Source organism: Vicugna pacos, chromosome 8 (genome assembly GCF_048564905.1).
Source record: "Vicugna pacos chromosome 8, VicPac4, whole genome shotgun sequence".
NCBI classification, from domain to species: Eukaryota; Metazoa; Chordata; class Mammalia; order Artiodactyla; family Camelidae; genus Vicugna; species Vicugna pacos.
In genome coordinates, this window is record NC_132994.1 from 47343889 (window position 1) to 47356134 (window position 12246).

At 43.2% G+C, this 12246-nt stretch overlaps 1 protein-coding gene across 1 annotated transcript in view; it reads left to right on the forward strand.

Moving 5' to 3' along the window:
• The first annotated feature begins 242 nt into the window (after positions 1-242).
• RSPO3 (R-spondin 3) overlaps positions 243-12246 on the forward strand; it is a 76883-nt gene continuing 64879 nt past the window's right edge. Inside the window, exon 1 of the mRNA XM_006200030.4 lies at positions 243-844. Within this exon, the coding sequence (XP_006200092.1) occupies positions 748-844 (97 nt within the window). The 5' untranslated portion in view covers positions 243-747. The remainder of the gene's footprint in view (positions 845-12246) is intronic.

Sequence of the window (12246 nt, forward strand, 5' to 3'; positions counted from 1 at the left end):
CGCCGCAGACCCGGGACCCCTTAGGCGCCTCTTCCCGTCCCTCTGCCAAATCGCAACGCCTGTACTTTTCCAGCTCCTTCTTTCTCTCTTGAAATTGAAAGTTATTGAGGTCGCTCAGGGTTGTTGCTCCAGCAGTTTCCTTCCCCGCCCCCGAGCTCCCCCCGCCCCCCGCAGCTACCCCCTCCCCCTCCCTCGCCCCGTCCCTCCCTCCCTCCCTCCACCACTGGAGCGGCTCCTGCTCGTGAACAGCAGAAGCAGCTCGGGGTCTCTCCGCCGCCCCTTGGCCATGGCCGCAGTGCCGACGGCGCCCGCTCCCCTCCGCTCCCGGGGCCCCCTCCGCTGCCGCCGCAGCCGCCGCAACCTCTAAGCCCAAGGGGCCGCCGCCGTCGCCACCGCCCGCCTGGATCCCGCCCGCGGCCGCCGCCGCCGCGCACCATGCTACCTGCGGCCGCCCTGGCGAGGCCGCTGGCTGCTGCTGAAACCCTCACTTGCGGCATTGACAGCTACCCTGCCGGAGCTCAGGGCTCGGACAATTTGAAAGTACAATAATTGGTTTCCCTGACCATCCGACCCGCTTCGTTTGCCATCCCAGCACGCTATCGGATCTGAGTGGAGTTGTCCGCTGCTTGGGTTTTTCTCTTGCTCTCTCTATACGCCTAACACCTACGTATATTTCTAAAACATTCAATATTAATTAACAATCAAAAGAAAAAAGGAGAAAAAGAAGGGAAACATTACTGGGTTACTATGCACTTGCGACTGATTTCTTGGTTTTTTATCATTTTGAACTTTATGGAATACATCGGCAGCCAAAACGCCTCCCGGGGAAGGCGCCAGCGAAGAAGTAAGTGCAGGGTTTTTTACGCGTTTGCTCCCTCCCGCCGCGTTCACCTGTCGGGTCGCTTTGCCTGTCCGGAGCCGGCTCCCAGCGGCAGCGGTCCTCCCGCCCAGCTCCCCACGCCTCCGAGAGGAGGTAACAGTTTAGGCTCTGGTGTTGACTGAGTCTTTCACGCCTTCCTCTCCGCGCCCCTCTCGTCCCCCGTATCCTCATGGGTGCCAGAGTCCCGCGGACCAGACGCTGATGTGTCCCCCGTCTCCTCATAACTTCAGGTTCTCTGGAAAGCTCGGTCCTTCATTAGACTAGCTCTGGGGATTTATGCTCTCCTTCTGAGACCCGGACGGGGGTCTCGGAGCCCCAGGCATCCCAGACGCCCGGCCAGCAGGATACCCCTCACCACTGAGTTATCGCTGGGGTAGGCGCGGCAGCGGCGTGGGCTCACCTTGCGTCGCCGCCTCGCGTGGGGAGACCTCGCTGGGTCCTCCCGGCGCTCGGGTCGCGAAGCGCTCTCCCGCCACTCGGGAAGAGCCGGCGAGCGCCTGCGCAGCCGCTGCCCCAGCCGCGAGCGGAACAGCAGGGCACGCGGGGCCCCCGGGGTTCGCGTGCCTGCGCGCTGGCGGAGCCGCTCGCCGTCCCACTCCGGGGGGTGCGAGGGCTGCGAACCCGCCGCTGGGAGCCGGAGGTGCCGGGTTTCCAGTTACAGTGTTGCCTGTCACGCGTGAGCGCTTTTACCGTCTCAGGCCCTTCCAAGTGAGTCCCCTGAGGCAGACATACTGAGGGTGGGGTTCCCCGAAAGACTCAGGCTCTCCTCCTCGCTGCCCTTTATCCTGACTCCAGTTGGAAGGTTGGCTTGTGAAGGCTTCTTAAGACAGTGCCCTGGCTGGGATGAAACAGGCAACCCCAGGGCACCCTCAACCCAGGTCGGTCTGTTTCAAGGTGGCGTGTTCCAGAAATGTGAAGACAGACGCGACAAAAGCACCGCTCCCTGCTCCCAGGTAGCCCCGCGGGCTGGCCACCCTGGCTTCTGTGCCCGCGCTGGGGAGTCCCTTCACAAATAGAGCGGGGGAGGGGGCGACCCTGGCTCCAGCGTGAGGCGCGCTTGCTGGTGGGGACTGCGCGGGAGAAACCTTCCCAGGGCACAGAAAGCGATGCTATTGCCTTGACCACTTTGGCCCTCTGCTACCCGGGATCCAATGACACTTGGCGGCACCTGGTCCCGCAAGCAGAGCAGGCTCCGAGCGCTGGCCCGCGAAGTCACTCTGGGAGAGCACAGGTACAACGCGGAGGACAGCACAGGCTTGTGTGACATGCAGATTAAGTAATCGCTTCTGCGCCGCTGTCTGTGCCCTGTCCCTGGACGTGAGGGTCCCCTGAAAGCTCCCTTTGTGCCGCTCGCCTCGGGCAGACAAGGTTTGATTCACCTGAAAATTGCCTTTAAAAAACATAGCTGGGCCAAAGCTCCAGGGGCTCCCGCCCAGCCTCAACGCCTAGGATCGCGTAGCAGGGGGCAGGAGGGCCTAATCTAAACACGTCAGGGCATCCGATTTATTATTCTTGACCTCTGCATGGTTGTATTCTTCCTGCCTCTTCTACCCAACCTTTCACTGGAGCCTTGCGGCTGCCTCACACAATAAGCAGCCTGGGGTTCGAGCCTTGCTCTGGTTCCTGGCTGTCCCCACCTTCTCACTTCGCAGGGTCCAGCGAGGGGAACTGAACCTCAGGGTCAGTGGGGAGAGGGATACTGGACACAAGTGCAGCAGCCTCCTGCCCTGCATCGCTCTTCCAGCCAATACCCACCCGGCGCCTATGGCCCACTCCCCTCTTCACCCAACAGACTCCTGGGCCAAGAGCCACACAGTTTCTGGAAAGGGTCAGGGTCCTAAAGTGTTCGTGTTAGAGTTGTCTCTGATTGCAGTTTGGGGGCCCCTGTTTCTGATGGAAGACACAGGAGAGAAAGCTGACCATCGATTCGTTTCCATTTCCCCCAGCGAGAACAGCGGTGCGGGAAGCTGCCGGCTGATGCTGCCCCAAGTCTTCTGGGAGCAGAGGGGAAAGGCTCACCTCTAGACTGGGGACTCGAGAGGATTTTCAGAGTCCAAAGTCTAACTGCTTCGACCCGCCTTAATTGTCTCAAGGCCAAGTCAAAGGCGCCCTCTTGTTGTGTAGCCGGGATGAGAGAGGGAGTGGGTGGAATTGGGTTGAAATTCCAATTGTTCTGTGAGGGTGGGGCTGGGAGAAAGCTCCCCTAGCAGAGGATGCTCCTTGCTCCTCGCACTTCAGTCTGCATTTGCGCCTGGGGTTTGCTGGTGCAATCCTGGGAAAGGGGCGACCCCTTGCGTCCTCCGAGGAGACAGGCGAGACTCTCTTGGCAGGTGCAGCATGGGTTTTTTGGAGAATGAGGAAGGGCTGTAGGGTAAGGAGAGAGCTTTGTTAAAGGTCCAGAAATTGAAGGTCAGATTGCATGTGCACATACTCGTTTCTTTGGAAATCTCTGAAGAAAAAGTTTTCTCAAATAGGGAGTAGGGAAAAGTCGTTTAAGTGGAAAATAAGGTAGTAGTCAAAGGTATTCTAGAAAGAAGTGGTCTTTCCTATTTTTCCTTCAAGAGACAGCTGAAGTATTTTAAGAGTATACCTTTTGGCCTATAGTTAAATAGCTTCACCTTCCTAAACTTTTAAAAATCTTAGCTAATGATAGAAAAGTGAGATATAAGAACAATATTTCAAAGTTTTCACCAGTCTCTTGAATGTTGTAGTACAAAAGTTTGCAAAAAAAAATTCATTTGCAGTGTTAAATATTATCAAGTCCATTGCTAATCCTTAGATAAAGTAGATAAAGCTCTATCAGGATTGTCCTGTTTCCCTCAAGCAACTGAGATATACCACTTATCTCTATTTTGCTGCAAAGTAGTGATCTTGTTTTCTCTTATAAAAGAAAAAAAAACATTTTAAACAGGAGTTTTGTATATTTTAAAATATGTTTTGAGTTATGGATAAGTAAATATCCAAATAACTTTTTTAACTATCTGTATTCATATACAGCTCCTAGAGATGACTACATTGAATTTATTCAAGATAAAAATGAAATGCAATCCTCATTTAAAAATCCTCAACCACAAATGTTTTCAGAGGTAAATCCTCAACCACAAATGTTTTCCAAGGATGTTAAATCAAGAACCCTGAACCCAGTTTTAACTTCTTTCCAGCTCAACCTTTGCACCTTGGTGCAGTCAGCTTCCGATTTCTAGCTTTTTGGCTAATAAAATTAAAGGTTATATTTGCCATAATACTAATGACGACTGTACCCTACAACTGCACCACACTTTCACTTGAATTATTTGCTTGGGTCCCTACATAGCCACTTGAAGTATAGAGGCAGTTATTAATATTCCCATTTTACAGAGAAAGAACCCAAGAAACAGAGGCTAAGTAGCCTGTACAAAGCCAAACAGCAAATAAATGGAGCTTGTCTCCTGCTGTTTATACTATATGCTGATCCTTGTCAAAGAGAAGATGTCAGGCATGTTAAATAATAAATCTGATGATCTCCAGACCATCATTCATCCTATGTTTGAAGAATAAGCTGCTCTGGTTGACTGGGAATTTTTGAACTGACATCTATGTATTATACATGAATGACCAATGTCAAAGAGTTAAATACCTGATAGTAATAGTGAAGCTTGCTAAGTATAATATGATTTTATTTGGTTATTAAGAAGACATTGTACGGTCATATTATGCAAGAAGACTATTAGAAACATCAGGTGCCACTGTAGTATCCTTTTTACTTGACACCATCTATCAATTGGTTTTTAATTGCTTAGGTTCCAGATAAATACAAGTTTTGAAAAGGCATTGCATGCGTAATAATTACCAAGCGCTCATTGCACAAAGAACTTTTGAAAATCCTTCATAAAGGTGTTTGAAATAAAGGAGTAAGAACACAAGGGAAATCATTTTCATGGTGATAAAATGAAAACTGATTTATGGAATATACTGGTCATTACTCATAACACTGTTTCAGATGTTAAGCCATTCTTCAAGATTCTGATACATGCTTGATGTTTGTATCATTAACCTAGAAAATAACAGGTTAACTATAAGAGAGAAAAATCTTTCATTCTACTATGCTTCTCATAATATTATTTTTGAATGAAAGTATGGTTTAGCTATTGCCTACAATGTATTTCTCCACTTGTCTACTTTTGTCCCCATTCTACCTTATGTTTGAGAGAAACATTGTTTAGTAGTTGGAGGCAGGAGTAATACTTGCTAAAGTATGTTCTGCAACGTATCATGTGATATCTGTATGAATCAAAGCCCCAAATTCAAACTCTTAGGCAGTGATGATGACTTCGAAATATAAATAGAAGACACTTATTTTTGTGAATTCTAATTTAGTCATCATTACACTATCAAAATTGTTTCTTAAAGCATCTTTGTTATACTATTTCAATTTTTTGTTTATTACTTCAAAAGAAAGATTTTACTAAAAACTTAAGAATGCTAATTTTTGAATATTATCTTTTTAGTCCCAAGTTATTCTGTGTAAAGTAACTGAGAATATAATCAGCTTAAAACTGATTTAATGTCATTACTGCAATATTTTTAACACTTGAAATATGAATAATACTTCAACTTATAAATAGATATGTTTTGTTAAATCCTTTCTCCATTAAATAGTTCCTGGAATTTAATACTCTACAAATTAGGTCCCCAGAAAGTGATAAATAGAAAATTACAGCATGTAGTTAAATTTGATTTTCAAGTTATTACAGAGAAACTCTTGCCACACTACTGAGCGAATTTATTAGTCATCTGATAGTTTAGACTATTTTAATCTGGGCAGAGATCTCCAGATTGCTACTGAATGTCTCAAATATTTTCTAGCTAAATGGTTAAATTTTTTTTAATGCAACAGTTCTTTTGAATTCTGTGTATTTTTGATAGACTATGCTGTGGAGTTCTCAGAGTGCTGTGTAGAGTTAAGACCACATGATCCCTCTGCAATTGTAAGAATGAACTATCAAAAAATAAAACTGTTCTACATACAGCAATTTATAAATCATCTTTCCCCCTTTATCTCTATCCAAATGTTTCATTTTGGACATCGTCCTAACCTCTCTGCCCACTTCCTCACTGTTCACTCTCCCCAGCCCCCAAAACATCCTTTTCCAAGTAGTGAATTCTTGAAATGCCATCAGAGTGGGTATTATGTTTCATGAAATGTAAGAATCAACTTTGGTTACCATTAGGAAAACATCATTCAGTTCTGAGAGCATGGTAAGGATCATGTAAGACAGTGTGTTGAAATTATGTTTTACTTGGTTAGGACTATTTCTTCTCTGAACAGTGCATTGCACACTGGCATTCTCTTTTGAGAATGACCATTTGAAAAAGTGTTGCATCATAAATTATATAGATATTTATTGTCTTGCATTTGATTTTGAGGAAAAATGTGGATTGCTTTCTTGATTGTGACTTTTTTCTTTAGGCGTAAATGATTTAATTATCTTAAAATTTAGCATTGGTTGGCCAACCTAATAAATTTGAAATGCTTTGCAGTTATACATTAACAAAATATGTGAAGTATACAATATGCATCTGTAAAAGATGCTGCTAATATTTTCTGTTTATTGAATTCTGTCCATCAGCTCTTTCCATTCAGGAATATTACTAGCATTCTGATTAAAGTACTTATCCAGCAATGCTCAAAAGAATGGAAAGTTCCATTCTCAAGAATTGTGGGGGTGCTGAAAATGCCACTGAGTGCTAAGAAATCCCATTTTCTGCTCCAAAGATTTTTCACAAAATGAAACTTTTAAGCAAAATATCTGAATTTTTTTCTTACATACAACAAGTTTGGATAATTTCAAAAACTCATGTTAAAAAACATGGTTGCAGGTGTCTCTTATCTGATAAGAGCATTTCTGCCTTATTTATAATCTTGGCAAGGGACCTAATTACTATCTGCTGTCACTAAAATTCCTTTGGAAGTTTTTTGAGAAAACTCCGTGGTACTAAAGGATATGATTGCCCAATTAAGTACATATTTAATAGCCGTTAACTGTCTTTATGGTTTATGCCTTATGCAAGTCTTAAAAATACTACCTTATTAGGGTTCCATCTGACCTTCAAGAATTGATGGATAGCAGCAAATGTCATAAATTCATGGTAGAGACTGAGACTTAAGAAGTCACTGAGGGAGAATTCCCAGTGTATGATGGGAACAGTATACGGGAAAGTGTACCTGAGCTCCAGATTCAGCACTGCTACTAATATGTGAATAACCCAAGCAAGGCCCTTTGCCACACTAAGCCACAGTTCCTCATCTGTGAAGTGACGTGATTGGTCAAAAATTTAGATGTAAGTGATTCTTACAGTCTCTTCAACTTTCAATCTTTTGGTATAAGACCCTTCTGAACTTAGTTGTTTTATTCAACTAAATTTAATGGATGAAGATTAAGAATAAAAACAAGTGTAAGTATTCATATAGTATAAGTAAATTCATCCTATACAGATTAATGAATAGTTTGTCAAAGTAGAGACTGAATTAATTATGATATTCCCCACCCTTCACAATTTCTAGTGCCTGAAAATTATAGCCATAGAATCAATCCGCATACTCCATCTTCAGCAGGTCCATTTTGTCCTTGGGCTTAGAGTCACGGAGAGCTGGTTTGGAATCCCACCTAGAGAGATGCTTCAGAACCCCCTACCAGGACAGGGTTCCAGAAGTGGCCTGTGCTGGGATGGAAGCGGCAGTTACAATGACCCAGGTTTAAGGTTATAAGGCCCTGTGCTCTGACAGTGACAGATTGAGCAGGAGAGTGCATATGAAGGGAAAAGAGGAAGAGGGCCATATTTAGCGCTAAACTTTGCAGTATGAGGACTCAAGTCTAGGTGAATGGAAAGACAACAGAGATCTAAAAAGGAAAAAACAGGAAAGTAAGAGAGGCACATTTGATAGGAAACATATTTTTCTTTTGAGCTGTTTTTACTTCGAGGGCCAGCAGGGCATTTAGTAACTCTGAATCAAAGTTTCAGAGAGTTTCAGGGGCTGAAGATAAGTATTTTGGAGTCGCTCACAGAAAGGGGGATAGTTGAATGCTCGAGAAAAAATCTAGCGGTGCCTTGCTTATTATTAGAAAAATGTTTGCAGCGTTGAGACTCACTCTTATTGGTATGACCAAAATAAGATTAAGTACATTAAGGTACTTCGTCCACTTCAAAGCATCTAATATATTATTCTCAACTGTGGTTTCTCATTTTTATAGCCCTCTTTGTATTACCTAAGAGAACAGTCACCGATATCAGGAGGGGCAATTTCAGATTGCCAGATCTTCCAATAGAAGATCATTCTCGGAAGTCTCATACCCCGTTGAACTATATTACTTTGCCACAGATCTTAGGAGACTTGAAAAACTTCATAGTAATGAAAGTTAATTTTCCCTTAAGGTGCAAAAATGATTTTTTTTTGTCTCACTCCACTTGGATATTGCTTCTACACATAGCTCTCTACTTTGAAGCAGATTTCTTGACAAAACGTGCTCTCTTAAAAGAAGAAAATCTCAGGGTGGGATGAAACCTGAAGGAATTCAGTCCATCTCTTGCCATACGTGGACTACTTTTGCAACATCCTCACCGAGTAATTGTCTAGCCTCGGTAACAGTCAGATTCCGTGACCTCTCTTTCTTCTCCTAACCAAGCTGGGCCTTCTGTATCAGGAAGCAGGTTATTTCCCAGTGTGTCTATTCTCCTACCTCTGGGCACTTGGCATGGGCATGGGGTCAGATTTAGTTACCCTAAACCATCTTTCTAAAATGAATACACAATATCTCAGTGCACTATATTCACTCCCAAAAATTGTCCTCAGAAAACTAGCTGGTAAGCATATTTATAATTATACCCCAATACAAAGCACATTCCTGAGAGTAAGTGGTAAAGCGGCCCCCATTTTATAACCACATAACACAAACCACCACCACACAATATAAAATAGCAGAATTTGTGAAGTGCTTATTTTAGAACACTGTTTTCTTAACATATGCTTGATAAGCTGGTAAGGGAAGGGGCAGCAGTTTCTCATTGTCATGTTCCCTCATACAGTGGGGGGACCTCACATATGTGAACACGGTCATCTTGACAAAGACTGTCATATAAGAAGAGGAGGTATCAGTCACATTTAGACAATAAGAAAGAGGTAGGATGTTATGCCGAAGTGTGTGTAAATACCTTGTGGAAAACTATAGCTTCATAGTTCTCGGGGCCACTGTTACAGTCACATACATTCTATCTTAATATACATTTATATTTATTTGTTACAGAGAGTGTTGTGATGATTATTATTTAAATAGCTGCCATGTTCTGATCACCTGCAAGTGCCAGACTCTGTATGTGATGCTCACTTTGTCCTCACACTTACCATAAAAGGCAGGTGCCAGTAGTCCCATGTCTGTCACTTGCCATCACGCAGTGAAGATGTGGTGGACCTGGATTCCAGCCCAGGGCTGACTCCAAAGTCCATGTCCTTCCTTGATTTTTTTCACGTCACCTTAATTCTTGGGATTGGTACTTGAAGCTCGTGGAGCTATTTTCTCAAACCCCACCCTACGTTTTTTCTTTCCTTTACTCTCTTTGCTCATAATCACTTCCTCCTCATTTAACAAACCACAAGTCTTCAAGCATTTACTCTAGAAGTTGCTTCTGATGTTCTAACACTCTCTTCCGCATCTCTTTCTTTTCTCTGTCTTTTTTTCCTCTCTTCCTTAAACCTGCCCTGTTGATGGTTTTTAAACATGAAAAGTTGCTGATCTTTTTTTTTTCATTAGAAGCAATCAAATAGCACATTTTATATGAAATTCTCTAAGATCATTCTTCCCATCTACAGCATGCAGTTCCAAGAGAGGATTAACTAAGGCATGAGAATGTGGGCAAAGTCTATAATTTTGCAGTTATATATTGAAATCCTTCTATGTAATTTACAACCACAATAGACATTTCACTGGCTAGTTTTTGTTATCCAGAAAGTTATCTTTATGGTGCTTCTAAAATCTGTTATTTATATTACTTTTACCATGAGCATTAACAGTATCCTCCACTCTGAATTCTTGCTTTCTGGGCCTGGGGACAGTGATTCTCAACTCTAATTTCAAATTAGAATCCCTGGGGATCTTAAAAAGAAATACCAGACTCCACCCTAGACCAAATGGAACAATCTCTAGGGATGGGGCCTGGACATGTGCATTTTCAAAAGCAGTCCTGGTGATTCTAAGGTGCAGCCAAGACTGAGAAGTACTGTTGGACTCTTAATTCAAGGATAACTCTTGCAGCTGAGCAGCTGTGGGAAACAATACTAGTTTCATGAGAGTTAGACAAAGTAGACGTGTGTGGAGTGCGGTAAGAGGTGAGACATGTGTCATCTGCACAGGTAGCAGTTTAAACTATAAAGCAGTCTTGTAGTTCCAGGCTGTTTATCAGTAGGGCGCCCTTTAACTCACGGCACTGACTAGAGCAGACAGGACCATCTGATAAAGAACTGTCTCAGCCAAAGAGCCTAAGAAGAGATAGCAAAGGGCACACAGTAGGACATACGGAGATTTAACAGGTACTGCTGCTGGCTTCACAGATAAGAAGAGGGCTGTCAGAAGAGAGGCGCAGTCGCAAGTAAGGGTGCCTTGCTGCGGAACTATACCATGGGTGAGTGAGGCAGTAAATAGGATAGAAGAAGATCAGCCATACCAAAACATTTCTTCCAAAGCTACTTAGTAATAAACAACTTCTCTGTGTCTTACCAGATGATTGGTAATGTGCCCTTGAGTCCTCTTTGTTTTCAAGAAAAACGAAATGGTTAGAAAATGGCCTCTAATAAGAAATAAACATCCTTTTCTTTTATAGTTTCTAAAATTCCTGACTAACTTTAGAGAGACTACTGGTGATCAATTAAAGTACTATAAATAGCCTAGTTTTAACTCTATCATAATAGGTTAAGTTTCACAGTAGGTTGTTTATTCTTGAGCTTACTGTTTTTACTTCTCTTCTAATGTGCTCTTCTTTAAGTGGTTATCTTCGTTAAATCTTGTTTATGATTCTTTTCTAGTCCATGAACGATTTTCAAACCTTGCCATAAACCAGGGAAAGCTCCGTGTAAAAGTGAGGTGGGAGTCTGGGCTTCCTGTCAGACTTAATTCTGCTTATTAAGGGGGCTCCTTGGGAGAATTTGGGTTCTAGTGAGTCACTAGGCCAAATCCCAATAACCACAGTTGCCAAAAGTAATTAGACTGAGGAAAGCCAGGCTTTAGGGGGAGGAGGGTCATCACAGCTCGCTTGAGCCATTGCTCCGTGGTCAAACCTAGTTACTTGTCCCTAGGGATTGGGAGCAATTGTAAGTTACAGAGAGCAGGAAATCCACCAGAAAACAATGCTTTTCCACCAATTTGTTTTTCCTCAATAGGATATTCACGCTAAGCTTACAAGAGATGGAAATATGCTGCCGGTGTGCGAGCACAGTTCAAATCCCCAACATCTTATAAACCACCTTCTCTGCCTGCACGAGGGCAAACACACACACACAGAGCTCCTGCTGTCATCACTGCAAGTTCTCCTCCTCCCTTCCTGAGTAGATAAAGAGAACCCAAGGAATTTAGTCTGAGTCTTTGTACAAGAGGTGTCTGATTAGGATGGGAAGGGAAGGGAACTTTGTAAACATCCTAAGGTCAATTCAGACATAATAGTACCAAAGTAACATTTGGAAATAAGAAAATAGTAGTACATGACACCAGGACAGGAGCTCAAAAACCTCTAGAGCTAGGAGAAGGCCAGGAGCAAACTTAGGGTTTCCTTTACTGAAAACGATGCCATTTTGAAATGCAGTGCTGTAAAATAGTTAAGTCAGCATTATCAAGAACTAAGTCGTGCTCTTATTTTTAAGCTTTCAATATATTAGAAATTAGAAGACCACTAAAGCTTTCTACAGGAAAATATTCAGGTGGCACAAATATATCCATGCTTAATAATCTCAGTGAAAGTTCAGCTTTGAAACTCTTGGCATTGCCTCAAATACCCAGAAAGGATACGCTGTCACCTTGTGTGCTAGATCTTTAATTGAACAAAGACACGGAGTTCCTACTGATCATTGTCCTTAATGTGGTAAGTTTCACATTCTTTTATGATTCAGAATGACATCAGTATATTTCAATACTCCTTTGACCTTAGACTTTAGATTCTTATGACTTTAGACTGTCTTTGTTTAAACATGTGAATGGGTGATATTGCTTATTTTAAATCCACAGAAAGGCAGGCAGTCAGATTTTTTTTTTTTTTTTTTTTTTTTTTTTTTTTGGCCAGCCTTCTCCGGCAACTGGAAATCTCCAGGTAACACTGGGCAAATAAACCCTGACCCCTTGTGCCCT